Source organism: Opisthocomus hoazin, chromosome 14 (assembly GCF_030867145.1).
Source record: "Opisthocomus hoazin isolate bOpiHoa1 chromosome 14, bOpiHoa1.hap1, whole genome shotgun sequence".
Lineage (NCBI taxonomy): Eukaryota > Metazoa > Chordata > Aves > Opisthocomiformes > Opisthocomidae > Opisthocomus > Opisthocomus hoazin.
In genome coordinates, this window is record NC_134427.1 from 18,040,568 (window position 1) to 18,056,699 (window position 16,132).

Below are 16,132 nucleotides of genomic sequence, written 5' to 3' on the forward strand. Positions count from 1 at the left end.
TTGCCTTTATTCAGCTCTGTGATACGCATTCGCAGACCTGATCCTAACATCCTCCATATTTCTCTTTTGCTGCTAACTTCCTTTTTTCACCTCCTTTTATTCATACTCACTTCAGCTGTTGTTTCCAAGCCAAGCCCTTTTACTCACCACAAAGTCCTTCCAAATAGCATTTTCCTCTCTCCCCACCCAAATCCTTCTTTCTCCTTCCTTCTGAGAGAGAAATGGCTCCGAGGAAGGGCTCGCACAGGCGGTCCATCAGGAGCGAGCGTGTAATTTACAAGGCTGAAGGAGACTGGTTCTGCTTCCCTGAACTTTTTACAGGATGTCTCACTACATGTACTGCTCTCTATTTTCTCATAGTTGACAACCACGGATATTTTTTCATCATTTTCTGTCAGTTTGCTCTCACTTCTGGGCTCCTTCTTTTGTTGACACTGACACTGTCAGCTCCTCTCAGCAGCTTAGCTTCTTTCTTAATGGCACACAGCGACACAATTCAGCTCCTGCGGTCTGACACCGGGGAACCCTGCCCCGCGGCGGGATTACAGCCTCCTCCCATGCCGGAGGAGCCTTTGTTTCTCATGCTCCTGATGCTGCATATTATAAAATTCAGAATTATGCAGTTCAGCTGTAGCAGTCCCTGCTCTAAGCTCTACAAATGTTGCGCTCTCTGCCTTCATTGTTCCCCGGTGAAAAACCCAAATAAATGAATTCTGCAGCCTAACGACCGCTGTTTTCTGTCCTGGGCTGGGAAAGCAGCTGTGGCACATTTACAGATGCAGCTCAGAGGTCTGAGGCCACCCGTTCTCCGGCATCACGGCTCGGGCAGTCTCCCTGCCAACCTGCCTTTGCTGTCAATTGTTCCCAGCGGATGAGGGACCCAGTGCAGGAACGTGAAGGCAAGGCACCACTCCAATGGTTTTCATTGCTTGTCTTCACTTGCCACAAGATTTGCTATGCTCTTGCTTTCCAGCTCTCTTCTTGTTTCATAATTTCTTTTTTTATGATTTTTTTCTGCTTCACAACTTCAAAGACCATATGAGGAATCTTGGGTCTACTAAATCGATAGAAAAAGTTGATTTCTATGGGGACAGGTTTCACATAGTCTTTACTTAATAATAGAGGGAATATTATACCGAATCACATAAGCCCATTGACTATGAAAATCAATGGGACTTAGATTCCTAAGCCACTTACGTCTGTTTAAACATGGTACCTCTGGTTTACACAGGCTACGAAAGAAACACTTTGTTAAATACTCAGAAGGAATTCACAAAGTATTTCAAGCAGGCTGGTACCTCCTCTGAGAGGAGGAATCTTAAACTCTTCAATTAAAATATCTCAAAATAGACCATGAATTTGAACCTAACCCAAACACGTCTCCAGTGCTGGAGTGGGAATAGATGTCCTTCAAACACACCGTTGCAGTTAATTTGCATGGCCAAAAGGAGGGAGCGGGACCAGGTGGAAATCTGGCTAACAACAGGGCTGTTTCCGTTTTGCTTCACTTTCTAACTCGTGCTTCCAGGCCCCGCGCTTGTCAGATGAGGCGGCACAAAAGTAAGGTTGCATAAATCTTAATAAATGTCTCCATAATTTTGGCTTCGTCTTTCCATTTTGGGCTCGGAAGTTCTGGATACAGAAAGCCAGGGTGCTGCCAATGCAGAAAAGGTGGGAGGAAGACCCTGAAAAGCTTTAATTGAGACAGTAATTAAAAGCTGTTTGAGAACAGTGGAGGCTGGAGATAGTATGTTATGGTGTCTTTCGCTTCCAGTAACTACTGAGGTTCATAAAAGCATCTGGCCTGAAAACTGAGAGGAGAAGCTACACAGAAATGAAATTTCCAAAACTGACAAAAGCAAAGAAAGCAAAAACCTTGCCTTTGAGCAATACCAGCTACTGTGAATGTATCCCCCAAATACTCTGACTCTGCCCTGAGTCCTGAGTCAAACTCAAAATTAAAATTTAAATTAAATTCTTGAAATTAAAACTTCCTACAGATTTGTGCCCAGGGAACTGTCTCTGACAACAGCACGCTCCTCAGGCCAGTGCTCCCTCGACCCTGGGGCTGGGCAGAGAGCAAGACCGGGGGAAGCCAGGATGAGCACCCACTGCCCGGAGACTGCCAGTCGGGCGTGCGGGAGCCACAGCTGCCTCCTCAGCTGGATCAGGGCTGCAAAACATTCCTGCAAGGATCAGAACAAATGCTAACTCCAGAGCTTTCACCAGAAAATGCAAATTCTCTTCTGTGATTTAAGCTTTCCCTTAAGAGTTACATCATTAAACTTATAAAAACAACTTCTGCCATTGAAAGAAAGAAGGATGAGAAAAACAGATATTCTCCAATTTGTGTTTATGGCAGGGCATCTCCTACGGCAAAATCTTACAACGATACACAATTCAACAGTAATAGCTTTTTTTAATCCATTGCAAGAGCGAACTAATTCTTTACTAAACTGTAGCAGAGAGTTAAAGCAAAATAACTACAGGAAATATTGATTTTTATCTTAAAATTATATTTTCTTCATATGGATATAAAAAATTCTAAGCAGAAAAAGCATCTGAAGTAATTTGAGTCCTTACTTTTACAGAAATTAGCACCAAGATTGTTATCATGACATGATTTTCTGCAGCTAAGTATTTAAGAATAATAAAATAACAAAATAATAAAATACCCAAGTATTTATACAACAGATATTTCAACTGAGCAAAATGAATGTAATCTAACTAGCTATCATGCTGCAATGAAAGCAAACACATACTGCTGCTAGACTTCAAATAGCTAAAAAAACCCCTAAGCATCTTGCATTTTGCAGAACAAACAAGACAACAGCATGCCATACAGCAACCCTTCTATGTGAGTATTTACATTGATCAGATACTTGCACGAAAATGCACCGGAGAGTGTTTGATTCCAGTTGGAGACTGTAAGCAGGTACTCTGCTTTAAATTTATGGCACCTAAGAGCATTGGTTACTGCTGTGATGTATATTTGGATACGCACTATCAGCCTGTGCCAGAAAAGCTCACAAGGATAAAATTTAGGACTAACGTTTTTTCAAGCAAAATTCAAGAAATACCACTCAACTAAATAATGTATCTCAAGCTTGGGATGGATGCAACCAGATGCAAAAGGAGAGATACTTGGGTTTCTTGCCTTCCAAAACAGTTCTAGACAAAGCTTTAAAAAGTGCGCCTGAAATTAGGTTTCCAGTAGGTTCCTAATCAGGCAACTAAATAAAATTTTTGATTTTCAGTAGCTGAGCTCTAGATCTGCAAAGGCACAGAAAGTCTCCAAACCCAGGTGGCCACAGGAAAGTTCTACAATCCTCTTGCAAAACAACAACAAAGCAGAGGTTGGGGGACAGGGACATGCAGGAGGCCCTAGAAGGGGCCCCTGGAAAGTTCTATATTCAGAAAGGGCCCACAAGGGTGCTAGAAAAGCCTGCTGAGCTAGAAAGGGCTGCAGAAGGGCTCCCAAGTACTAGGCAGACCCTGAGAAAAAGCTCTAAAAGGCTTCCAAACCACCCCATGAAAAAGATCTAGTGAGTCTCTAGACAAGCTCCAGAAGATATGGATATTCCCCTGCCCCCCAGGTCTAGATCTATAAAGGTGCTAGATGCCTTCAGAAGGGCTCTTGATGCCTCTAGTAAAGGTCTAAATCTCTGGATCTCAGGCTCTCAGCAATTCCTAGATCTAGAAATGTGCTTATAAAACATCTTTCTTCCTTTATTCCTTCAAACTAAATCCAAAAAGACTGAAGCAAATAGCCTAAATTATAAATCCTTCTGAATGGGACCATACAAAAATAATTTCACAATGAAATAAATTTCTTATGACTAGGCTACTTACACCATGTTTCAATTATTTAACACCTCTTGATTCTCCAAATTTTTGGCACATCTTTCATGAGCCACTCAACACACTTCTTATAGTTCACAGTAGTAACAGCAAAAAACCATGCTGGTTTTGTTGTCACTATTTATATGGACGCAGAAATATAACTGAACTGGCAAGAAAAATAGAAGAAAAAAGAAATACATATGGATGGAGGACCTAAAGGGTTTTGCATCATACCATGACTTTCCTTGGTTTTCACCAGAGACAGCTACACGCTGCTCAGTTTCCCATTTTGCTTTGAGCAGTTGATTGAATGGCTATTGAGTGATGTTCAGACATTTATGATTTTTCTGCAATGTGACCTACATTGCTAAACTTCATAAATTTATTCTCCAAGGCAGTGTATCATTTTGCATGCCACAGCCATCCCAAAGGAATCCATCAGCAGGAGATGAGGCCCAGTTTGTAAAAGCTGAATGTCCTTCAGACATTTTTAGCTAATTTGTTTGTAGATGTGTTATTGTCAGAGTAACATACTGCAGGAAACGGTGCTCTCTATCATTCTGTTTGCTTCTCTCTCTGTGGCTTAAACTTCATAACGCACAGCTATAAACGTAACCTCTGCATGGCATGCTACAAATGGATACAACCAATTTCTGTCTTGACATTTGCATTTTTTTTCCCTCCACTGACAGTGTCCTTTCATTTTTTTTTTTTTTTTCCCTTGGTGGAAGCAAGGGTAGAAAAGATGCAGAAGCAAACATGGTATCACGAAGAGGAGAAAACTGGCATTCTTAGCTGTCATTGCCCAGGCTGCAGCTCCTGCCACGTTGCTCTCTGTGGTTGTCACAGCTTACTCTCTTTTGACTTCAGCAGCTTGTAAGCGTAACTTAGGGCAAACTTAGTCCTAATAATAATACTGGAGATACCACCAATGCCTCCAAAGCAACGCTTCTTGGTACTAAAACCTTTTCACTCTTTGTTTGTAACCAGCTTTGAGACCCAAGAAGTACCCAGACAGCAAGGGAACAACAACCTTTAGACTTCCCTCGTGCTGACATGCTTCAAAGTCCTGTCCTTTCTAAGCTGTTACTATTACAGCGTTTTTTTGACAGGATCTGCAGACTTTCAGGTTCCCCTTAGCACCTGGAGCAATTTGCAGGCCAGAAGTATCGCTGTTGTGGCTTTTTTGACCCCCCCCCCCCGCCGATTATTGCGGTGCAATGCTTTCAGTCATGCAACCGTACCCACATTTTCTTTTACAGCTTTCAAATGCAGTGGTTTGCAGCTATGCAAAATTTCAATGACCTGACAATAGAATTAAATGCCTACATCGCTTTTTTCACTCACACTGGTTTTATGCCTTTATCTCTGAAAGCTTTCTCCTCATTTGTGCTGTTGTGAAGGCAGACCATGAGTCCAAAGACCAGTCCTCACACCTCTAAGATGTAGGACAATCTTCCTCTGACTTAGTCAATGCAACAATTTCTATCCCAGCAGTGTGCGACATCTCTGCAGGAAGGACACCAGCACCTCTGGTCAGTGCTGGGCTCAAACCTGCCCTGTACTCAAAGCCCAGGCTTGTGCCAGCCCGTTTGGTCTCCTTCCTCCTAATGCTGTGCAACATTTCCAAATGCCCAAACCAGAATACATTGGGCAACCAGAATACTGGGCTTGCAATAGAGGCAGTAAAGACAGCACCATGTAAAGCTCAATTATTACTGTTACTCACTTTGTAACACACAAAACCTGTTGCATCTGTGGGAGGTCCTTTACCCCACAGATGTGTGAAGGGTTGGTTGGTGAGAGAAGAGCAACTTACATTCAGTACCAGACCTCACAATCTTATTAAAAACGGCTAATGTAGGAGTTGCCTCCATCAAACTAGGTATTTCTTAAATCACAGGCAGGCCTTGTTATTAGTGGATGTGGATGAACAATAGGATTAAAAGGAGGGGCATTTTCTGCTCGGCCTGCCTCTGCATGCTCCCATCAACACCCACATTTCCTTCTCAGCAGATCTTCTTGGGGCTTGGACTCCAGGATGTCAGGGACCATATTTCACTATCCGATTAATTACGTTAGCTCTGCAATATACGTAGAGACCACATGTATGTATGTAGACACAGTTACATATGCATATATAGGTATGTTTTATGTGTATATATATTCTTCATGCATACATTTTGTCCACTGTATGTCCTCAACAGATCAAAAAAGTCAGATGTAGTCACTGATGTGTCTCCACCTATTGCAGACTCCCACCAGCCTGGCAAAGCTGTGCTAAACATTTTCAGCAGTGTAATTCAGCACAGTGGATACAAGACCTCTGCCACATATAACTCATCAACTAGACTCCATCATACTGAAACCATATTTAAATGAGAGAGAATCAAAGGCTACTTGTGCATAAAGAATAGAAGGTGAAGCAACCAGGCAAGCTGGTTCCTTGGGAAAGACTGACAGGAGAGCCTCAAAATGAGCCAGATTTCTCAGCGGGGATGCCACTTCCCTGGAAAGCTAAAAGAGCATCAGGTGTTTGAGGAGCTGGGTGGTGCACGAGGCCTTGGCCATGCAAGGACGGTGGGCGAGCTGGAGGAGGCCCAGGGGTGGCAGGGCAGCTGGGATGAGTTGGAGCTGCCGGGTGGATGTGTACAGGGGCTTTGTGCACACACAGGCAGCATCTGGTGAGCGTGGAGGTTTCTGCTAGTCGGGAAGGTGCACCTGAGAGGACGTGGACTCAGGGCTGAGCTGCCACCTTCTTGCCAGCCATTTGATTCTTACAGAAGTTTCTCCCTTCTTGCAATTTCTTGTTAGAAACTAACGATTAAAAAAACACAATTTAAATCTAGTTCTGTATCACAAAAAGTAAGAGAAAAGTCATGAGCAGAGGTCTGTCAGGTCTCCTTTACTCCACCATCAAGCGCCTAACATTCCCTGTCTCAACAATCAAAGAAAACGATGCAATCGCTGGAAGACTTGATTAAAATGTACATAGTCTTTTAGTCAGTAGTAATGCATTATTTATGGCAGATAATAGAAATAAATTGCTGTTTCACAGGTGACCAATACAAAAAGAGCACTTGGGCTTTAAGGAAGAAATTGCAGTGTGACTTCATCACACACTATCTTGCTTGTATGACTAATATTTCAAATTCAGTGATAGAATAATTTGATTAGAATATAAATTAGCTGTGATGAAACCATGCTGCTTTCTGCTTGATATTCTAAAAATCACATTATACACCTACAAGTTTGATTCACGAGCTCTCACAGACTTTTTTCCACCCGAGGTCTTAATCCTATGAGCCTCTTTTCTCTCAGTTCCTGCTAAAGAGAGACTACTTAACCTCTCCTCCAGCCCTGGGAAAAGATCATTTTACCTTCTTCCTGAAGATCCTTTTTTAGAAAGGCTTTCAGCTTGGTTTTCATTCAAAGTATGGATGCTAATGACCGCTTGTTCCTGCATCTGCAATTATGGCTGGAATTCTTTTGTATAGGCTTATGGTTTCCAAAGATTAAATTAACTGTGGTGGCGAGAGGAGGGTCTCATCTTTGAAAAGGTTTGGAAATGCCTCGGTAAAGGCTCTGTCCACCACCTGCTTTGGTCTATCTTTCCGAAGGGCATACATTCTCTTAGGATACAGCTGTTCCTTGCTACACACTCGCCACTCACTACCCTTTCAATTAAGCTTGGAAAAGCACCCAGCGAGAAGCCCCAGTTCCACTGAAGTCAGTGGTAAAACAGTTGCTGATCTTGCTGGGGCCACGACTTCCACTCTAGTTAGCTTCTCTGGTACTCCAGCAAAGCCAGAGCAGAAAGAACATGAAATTAAGCAGTAGAGTAAAAAGAACCAGAGAATAAGATGCCTTTATTACAGAAAACCCCCCCAGCTTTTCTGGGCTCCTTCATGCTGCACAGATTAGAAAAAATAATAATAAAGATCTTTTCTAAAGCGAAAAAAGCTCTGAAAGTCTTCTGAAAGAGATGGCCACAAATAAAAAATTAAAGGCATATAAACTGTCATTTCTGCTTTGTGTGCTTTTTGTTCAGGAATTTCACGAATACAAATAAAACACGCTTCTGCGAAGCACTGAAAAACACAGTTCAGAGATTTGGAATATTTACGATGTATTAATTACACATAACTAGAACAGCATATCAAAAGCCTCACACAGGTAGAGGACTAAAAGTAAAGCAGGGGCAGGGGTAGTTTTGCAATACTTTGCTACAGTGAAAACAAAGTTGTTGCTTTTTGACAGCACGCACCTAACACAGAATATTATGCGTCTAGTGATAAAAAAAGCCAACAAGAAAGGGTTTTGTGCTTTCTGCTTTTACAAGAACGCAGTAGATAGTGTCAGGTATGTAGAGAAGCATCTAACAGGATAGTGCTTCTTTCTCCAACCTGCAATACTAATTAATTCATTGACTCCATGTAATCACAGAATCACAGAATCACAGAATCACAGAATAGTAGGGGTTGGAAGGGACCTCTGTGGGTCATCTAGTCCAACCCCCCCGCCGAAGCAGGGTCACCTACAGCAGGCTGCACAGGACCTTGTCCAGGCGGGTCTTGAATATCTCCAGAGAAGGAGACTCCACAACCTCCCTGGGCAGCCTGTTCCAGTGCTCCGTCACCCTCAGAGGGAAGAAGTTCCTCCTCATGTTCAGACGGAACTTCCTGTGCCTCAGTTTGTGCCCACTGCCCCTTGTCCTGTCACTGGGCACCACTGAAAAGAGCTTGGCCCCATCCTCCTGACACCCACCCTTCAGATATTTGTAGGCATTTATAAGGTCCCCTCGCAGCCTTCTCTTCTTCAGGCTGAACAAGCCCAGTTCCCTCAACCTCTCCTCGTAGGGGAGATGCTCCAGTCCCCTCACCATCCTTGTAGCCCTCCGCTGGACTCTCTCCAGTAGCTCTTCATCCTTCTTGAACTGGGGAGCCCAGAACTGGACACAGTACTCCAGATGAGGCCTCACCAGGGCAGCGTAGAGGGGAAGGAGAACCTCCCTTGTCCTGCTGGCCACACTCTTCTTGATGCACCCCAGGATCCCATTGGCCTTCTTGGCAGCCAGGGCACACTGCTGGCTCATAGTTAACCTGTCGTCCACCAGGACACCCAGGTCCCTCTCCGCAGAGCTGCTCTCCAGCAGGTCCACCCCAATCCCTGCAGTTGCTTTGTGATATCCTACTCTCAACCTGGCTTAAAAGTACTCCAGTCTAGAATCAATTTGGTTTTTATGCTGGCAGCTCGCTCCCCCTGTTTCTCTCCCATTCATCAGATCATATTTTTGTCTTTCACATTTTCCCTTCCTGCCCCCAAATGTACCCAGTGAAAGTTCTGTTCAGGCTGTGCTTGCTCCGATGAGCAGACCTCATCGCCGCTTTCAAGCGAGGTCATCATGTCCTGGGAGCTTTTTGTTCTGCTCAAAAGGCTTCCACAATGCCACTGAAGCATATTGTGCCTGTGCAGATGCTGGTGGGGAGCGCCTGCAGCATTTGCGACTGTGGGAGCACTGTCAAGAGTTTGCATTTTTGAGATATATGCTACATATATCAAGCAATTCTGCTCATCTTTACTGCTGCTTTCCAGCATTCTGTCTCACTTCACTACTTCAAGTAGGTCATCAACAGCATTACTTCTTGCTCCTCCACCATTCAAAGTAGGCTGTCCAGGACATGGCATTCTTGCTGTGCGTGGGTCGCCTTTAAACCCTGTTCTAGAAATCTGCCTTTTAATTTGACCTATGCAAGCAAATTGCCGACGTAAGTAACACTGTCACATTTTTATAAGGGAGCAAAACATTTTGCAGTGTCACTGAAGTTTATGTGAAGCAACACAATATAGATGGTTCCTTCACATGGAGAACTGCTGAACAAAGGCTGATGAAGTGCAAACGTCAAGAAAACGTCTTCAAACCAGACCTTTCATTTTGGAACACGGCAGTGACAGTTATTAACACCATCAATCAGGCCAGAGCTATTACTTTGGCACAGACTCATGCCCAGTGGGACTGACATCAGCACGAGAACAAGGCCATGGTTACAGGCTAAGAGAAAGCTCTTGGGATTCATTTTCTGTTGCCTTGCAAATGTTTGGTGTCTATATTTGCTTGAGATTGGTTTAAACAGTTCCCAAACAATGCTACCACTTGCACAGACATAAATGACTTGAGGTTCAGTGCGGTGGAAACTCAGTCCGCATATTTCTCATGGGAGGAAAGATGCAGGAAGAAATTGCAAGATGGTAGAAATATCTGTTAATTCTCTCCTCAGCTTTCACCACAGCAATGGAGGCAGAAGAGAAGCGAAGCTTATTGCTCAAGCTGAGCTGAAGTGTTCTCACTTTCACACAAAACCTCCCATGACGTCAATATAACTTCTATGAACACTGGATCTAATGAAGTCTGGTTTCCTAAGGACTTCCGTCTCATGGCTGACTGACTTGAGAGTTTAATAAGATCCAAGCGCCAAATGAAGCTTTTCCTGTGAATGGAGCATTTATTAGATCCTGAGTGGAATCTCTGGAGTTTAATAAACGAAAGCTCAGGCTGTAATATTTCCTTTTGAAAGGGCACTTTTGGTCCCTCTCCTCCAACTGGATTAATAATTTTTATGGAATGTGTAGGAATTTAATTGCTATGTGTTCCTCTATGAATTTGTTTGAAACAGGCCCAAGATTTTGATTTACTGTGAGGAAGAGAACACTGACAGACAGACAGACAGACACACATACAATGTGCTCTCATTTGCTATCAACAACCAGGCTAAAAAGTTCCTGCGTACCCCAGGGACGCAGTAAACACTAAGAGACTGCACATTTGAGAAAACGAGAAACCTAGAGGTGCCTCTGATTTAGACCAGGATCAAGTCCAACTTCATCAGGCAGTGAAACAGAATGATGATCCCCTCGCTTCTCCCTCTTTCACTCTCCATCCCAGCCTTCTGCCTTAGCACTCCTGTTGTGGCTTGTGGCCAGGAGGGCCTGCCACGGGTCCTGCTGCGGGGTGGTCCCCCCAGCCACCCCACTGCTGGTGCAAGTTGGGAGGGCAGAGATTCGAGATGGCAGTAGGAATATTTTACATCAAAGCTTATATCCCCGATTTGAGTATCTACAATGGCCCTCCTATTTTGCCTTTAAAAATTAGCCCTTGCTCATAGAATCACAGAATGGTCATGTTCTAGCATTCAGGGTTTCAGAGGCAGCATTTTCAAAAAATACGACCAGCTCTATCAGAATGAAAGGTACAGGAGTAACTGATTTTAATGCAGGTGTCTGCTAAAATCCTGGCACCAATGGTGAGTGTTGGGTATATACATATATGTATTTATAAACCTAGCTCTGAAGAGCCATTTTCTTTAGATTTGCTCCTTATTAACTACTGGAAGAACACTAAAAGAAGAAAGGAAGAAAAGTCAGCCAAGTTTTGTACACGCTGAAATAGTACTGAGAACACTGGCATAGCACATAAACGCTTCAACCAAACGTCCTTTTCCTTCTAAATTCAGATTAACATCCTCACAGTGAAGTACGAGATCAAAGTAATTAGTCAGCGTTTGGTGGTTTATTTGCCACAACATAATAATCTTTTCAACCCCAGCTGTCCTTCCCTCCCTGTTATGAATGCAGAATACTATGCTTAAGAACAAGAAGGTGGTGAATAACAAACACAGAATGATTAGTAAGAAGTGTTTCCATCAAAACCGATACTGGAATAAATGATTAAACCCTCTCATAATCAACTCATTTATTAAAGTGAATGCTTTAAAGTGGAAGGTTGTCATTTTGGTAGTTTTCGCAATGGGCAGTTACTCTCTCTGTTCATTTTTGTACTTTGGTAAATCAAGAAATATTGATTTTTGAGCATGTCGTTGATTTTATTGTCAGAACAAATTTAACTTTGAGAATTGATTTTATTAACCTATTTCGTAAGTCCCTCTAAACACACAATTTGTGAGCAACCCACATTGTCTTGATGTAAATGCCATTTGTAATTCAGCCAACAAACAATTTAAGTGGAGATGGGCCAAATTCATTTTTCATTTAAGTTTATGCCATTCTGGAATAAACTCAGCAGTCTTGCAAGGATATACAATTGTTTCTGACTACGCGAAAATATAATTCCCTTATTTTCATTGATATAGTTTCAGATTAATATGCTTGGCTTCAAGGGGATGTGATTATTTCACAGGCTTTTCTGGTTATCAGCACCACTTTTGGAAGAAGACTACTGAGCAAATTTGACACAGTCACTTCTGAGAACACGCATTCTTGGCATTTATTTCATGTCTGTTTTCTACTGCATATGTGAAAAACCTCCAAGTATCGATTTTGTGAAATATTTCAAGAAGTAGATTCACTTAAGCCCCCTCAAAACAAATCCTTCAAAGAAGAAATGCTTCCAAATATACGTGTTTCTGTACTGCAGATTGTCAGCAATGTGATTTCACCTATCAGTGACAGCAAATGACACAGTATTACTATACTTCAACTTAGAAAATGAGACTGGCCGCTTTCTAGGGATGCTTTAATATGCCTTCACTTGTCATGGTGTTTAGAATATTTACTGGCACGCATTCACAATTTATCGGAAGATCGTCTCAATCCATGTGGTAAGAACATACCTTGATTTCCCAGAATGCTGAAACATTTGCAAAATTTTGAGAAATGTGCAGCAATCGTTTCCCATAGGTGCTGCAGCATGGAAGCACCTGGATTGTTCACGGACAAAAAAGAGTTTATTTCTGCTTTTACGAAAAGGCGGCCCTACCCCAGCTGAATGTTGATGTCCTGAGAGCCATACGAAGAAGCCTTTGCTCTATGACATGCTTTTTCTCACCTATGATTTTGCAGAAGCCCTTTTTCCATGGCATTGGAACTATGTTGTAGAGTAAGATAAACTAAACCTGCTTCTAGCAAGTAGCCAACCTACCAAAAAAGTAGGATTTTAGGGCTATTTAAATCTACTTCAAAATTTGGCATATTTGATTTCAGCCCCAAAAGTTTACCTTCTTAATTTCATTTTAATTAAAAAAAATAATTTTCTTTCTGCATTTGCCAGACCCCCTGCTGCAACTCATTTGCTAAAGGGTATTTGCATTTTTTAAAGGAATTGAAAAACCATCAAAACTCACCATTTCAGATTTAGTGAGACATTTTGTTACTGAGCAAAATAAGCAAAAATTTGAACGCAAATACACCGCTACGCATTATATGACCAGTAAAGCAATTATTTGTACAGCCTGAGATGCAGCTCAGGAGAAGGCAGGCAGCAGACGCTGCACCTGGCACCGTTCCCCACACCTCGGAGATCTCTAATCTGGTTATTGATGCCCCAGGCAATTGTTACACGTATCCAAGAAGCAAGCAAATGTGCTTCAGGCAGCTTTAAGTTCCATGAAGCATTGCTCCTGCCAGCTGGTGTGTGGCAACGGAGCGGAGAGTCAGTGCCCGCAGCTGGGGAGCACCGCTTGCTGCAGTGGGCTGCTGCCCGTCGTCTGCAGGACTGGCTTTCCCGCCGTACGAGACGCCAGAGCAGAAGCCAAGGTGCCCAGAAGCCATACGATCTTAAGACAATTACTAGGCTGGTTTAAGCTTGGGTTTAGCACAACTAAGCCAGCTGACCCTGCCCTGCTTTATGTGGAGGAACAAGCTCTTACCACCGTCATGCAGTGTATTTCAACTGTGATTTTCCAGTTGTGAAGGACTGAGGAAAGGGCAGGAGAAAATGAAATGCAAAATCAACTGGATCCTGGTTATTAGCTTGCACAGTCCATAATACAACTTTCGTATGTTACTTCAGTGCCTCAAGATTTTATCAAGTACAGCTTTTCCCCCATTTTGAACCTGATTAATTCAACTATTTATTGGCAAAGGCCAATCCCTTCCTTGTGATACCTGTAAGTGTGGCGCTGAGACTAGTCAAGAGCACCATTTATGTTTCTTCATGTTTATCTATGTATCTTTTTTAGCACAAACTAGAGATGTGGTAAGTGTCTTTTAGTCCTATTTCTTTCACGCTGCTCTTGAAATACGAACTGAAAAGCACTTTGAGAAATGTACTGAAACGCAGTAGCTCCACTACAATACCGCTGTTGTGTAATTACTTACTGTAACGCTCCTCCATGATTTAGGCCAGACTTGGATGTAAACAGAGTATGTATTTTTCCATTTACTAGTTCAAGCAAATCAGTCTGAATTCTGGACTAAAGGAAAGCACTCTGAACTTCAACTCCTTAAAAGATCTACTTTCAGAGTAGCAAGCAACTTTCTAAAGCAGTACGTATTCTTTATGTAAGCCCCTCTACACATTCATATGCCATCTCCCAGGATAAAAATCAAGTGTGTAGTTTTGTCTTTATATGATACACCTTAAAATAATCATGTGAATGGAAGACCCACTCCATGCTGTGCAGTCCAGAATTATCTGATTCATCCAGCACATTCTGATACACAATCCTTGTACGAGAATCTAAGTTATCTGTCTTCACAATGTGCAGAGAAGTGACAACACAAGAAAACCAGGTGTCTACCTGAGTGATGTCCATTCCAGAGTCACAGCTCAATGGCTGGGTTGATGTGAGGCCATTCGAACCTATTATTGTTGTGATCACACCATTCTCATCAATTTTCCGAATCATGGTACCGTCAACGAAGTAAATAAATCCATGCTTATCTACAGTGATACCTGGATGGAGGGAAAGGGTAAAAAACAGTGTTAGTACTGACATTATTTAGATTTAAAAGTATGAGCTTAAAATGTTTCCTCTCTTCTTAGACTCTGAAAATCTGCTGATTAAAGAAAGTAGGACTTATTTTTTTTTTCCTAACCATTACTTTTTTGAGGCTTATACAAACTGTACGTAGGAAGGTCACACCCATGTATCAGACTGCCTTTGACTTACAGAGAAAAAGGGAAGATATGAGGAAGAAACAGAACAAACCAGCAGGGGCTTTGCCTGTAATGTAATTCTATATACAGAGAATTAGGCTCTTCAATAACTTTACTTCAAGTCCACAATACGTGGGACAACATTAGCCTTTCTAAAAACTATCATACAGTTGATTTTTCTTCATTTTCACTTTCTTCTCATGCAGGGGCAAATTTTTTTTATTACTCTACTGTCTGAATTATCAGAGTGTCTGAGCAAGGAAGAAGCATCCAGAGAAAGCGAGAGAGACCTCTGCCGTGATATAAGCTGCACATACAAATAGTGCAAACCAGACTCTGCTTTGGAGGCAGAAGGAATATTGGTGCTGCAGAATGTATTGCAGTGCAGTGTTGCCCAAGGCGACGGCTGTGTACCAGAACCAGCCCCATGACAGCAGTGGCCTTCAGCAGGAGCTAGTGCAGTTCTCCCGCTTCTGGATCTGCAAAACAGCTCTAGCACCACTGCACCGCGCTGCACAAGAGAGATGGACCCCGCAACAAACGCGAGGGCCATGCAAAGGAGACGTCATGGTCTGCTGTATTTCAGCGGGGAAACCGAGGCACGGAGGGCTTGCTGTCTCCCACCAGCAGTGTGTGGCACAGCCACATCACGACTCATGCCCGGCCTTGTTCTGTCTCAGTCTAACACTTTCTCCTCGGTTCTTCCTGCGTTCAATTCGCCAAGACTTTTCTATATTGCATGAATTGTAAGAAAGATCTTTCTTCCCTGAAATGTTGAAAATATAGCTAGAAAAGCACTTCTATTCATGTTAGGTTTGTGAAATCCTTTCTACCAAAACCGCTCAATTTCTTGCTTTAAAGGACTTCATAATTTCCCATTTAAAGTTGCATAACTTTGCAATTATAGCAGCTGCTGTGCACAGCCAAGCTATTTTAATAATGAATTTATGTTCTGCTACAGAGAAATGAAAGGCAGAGGACTTGAACAGATGGTTTGGACAGTGGCTTATATGGTTCTTGATTTTTGTCCCCTGCATTTAGCACAACCGAAGGCTGCATGTACTCTGAGTTTACAAAACACTTGTCTGCACGCCAGCTTAGGATCTCACACAGCAATTCCACACGCCATCAAAAAAGAACAAAAACCCAAACTGAATTCCCTCACCTCCCAGCCCCATTTTTTTCATACTTAATTTTTTGAAATACATAGGAGCAGTTGGTGGGGGGAAGGAAGAGTAAGCAGTATGGGGGGCAGGACCGGGCGGCGCTGATGGGGAACACGCATCTCCCACGGGGCTGGGAGAAGGGGGGACAGTCTCCCCAGGCCCCTCAATAAATCTGTACCTAGCAGCTAGAAATGCCTTAGGACTGAGTTTGAGTTACATCACATCTGAG

The 16,132-nt window shown here is 42.7% G+C and overlaps 1 protein-coding gene across 5 annotated transcripts in view; it reads right to left on the reverse strand.

Annotated features, from left to right (window-relative positions):
* TENM1 (teneurin transmembrane protein 1) overlaps positions 1 to 16,132 on the reverse strand; it is a 1,260,898-nt gene that overhangs the window by 31,703 nt on the left and 1,213,063 nt on the right. For all 5 annotated transcript variants that reach the window (XM_075435330.1, XM_075435332.1, XM_075435331.1 and 2 more), the window contains one exon: positions 14,379 to 14,533. In XM_075435330.1, coding sequence (XP_075291445.1) covers positions 14,379 to 14,533 — 155 coding nt within the window. The remainder of the gene's footprint in view (positions 1 to 14,378; positions 14,534 to 16,132) is intronic.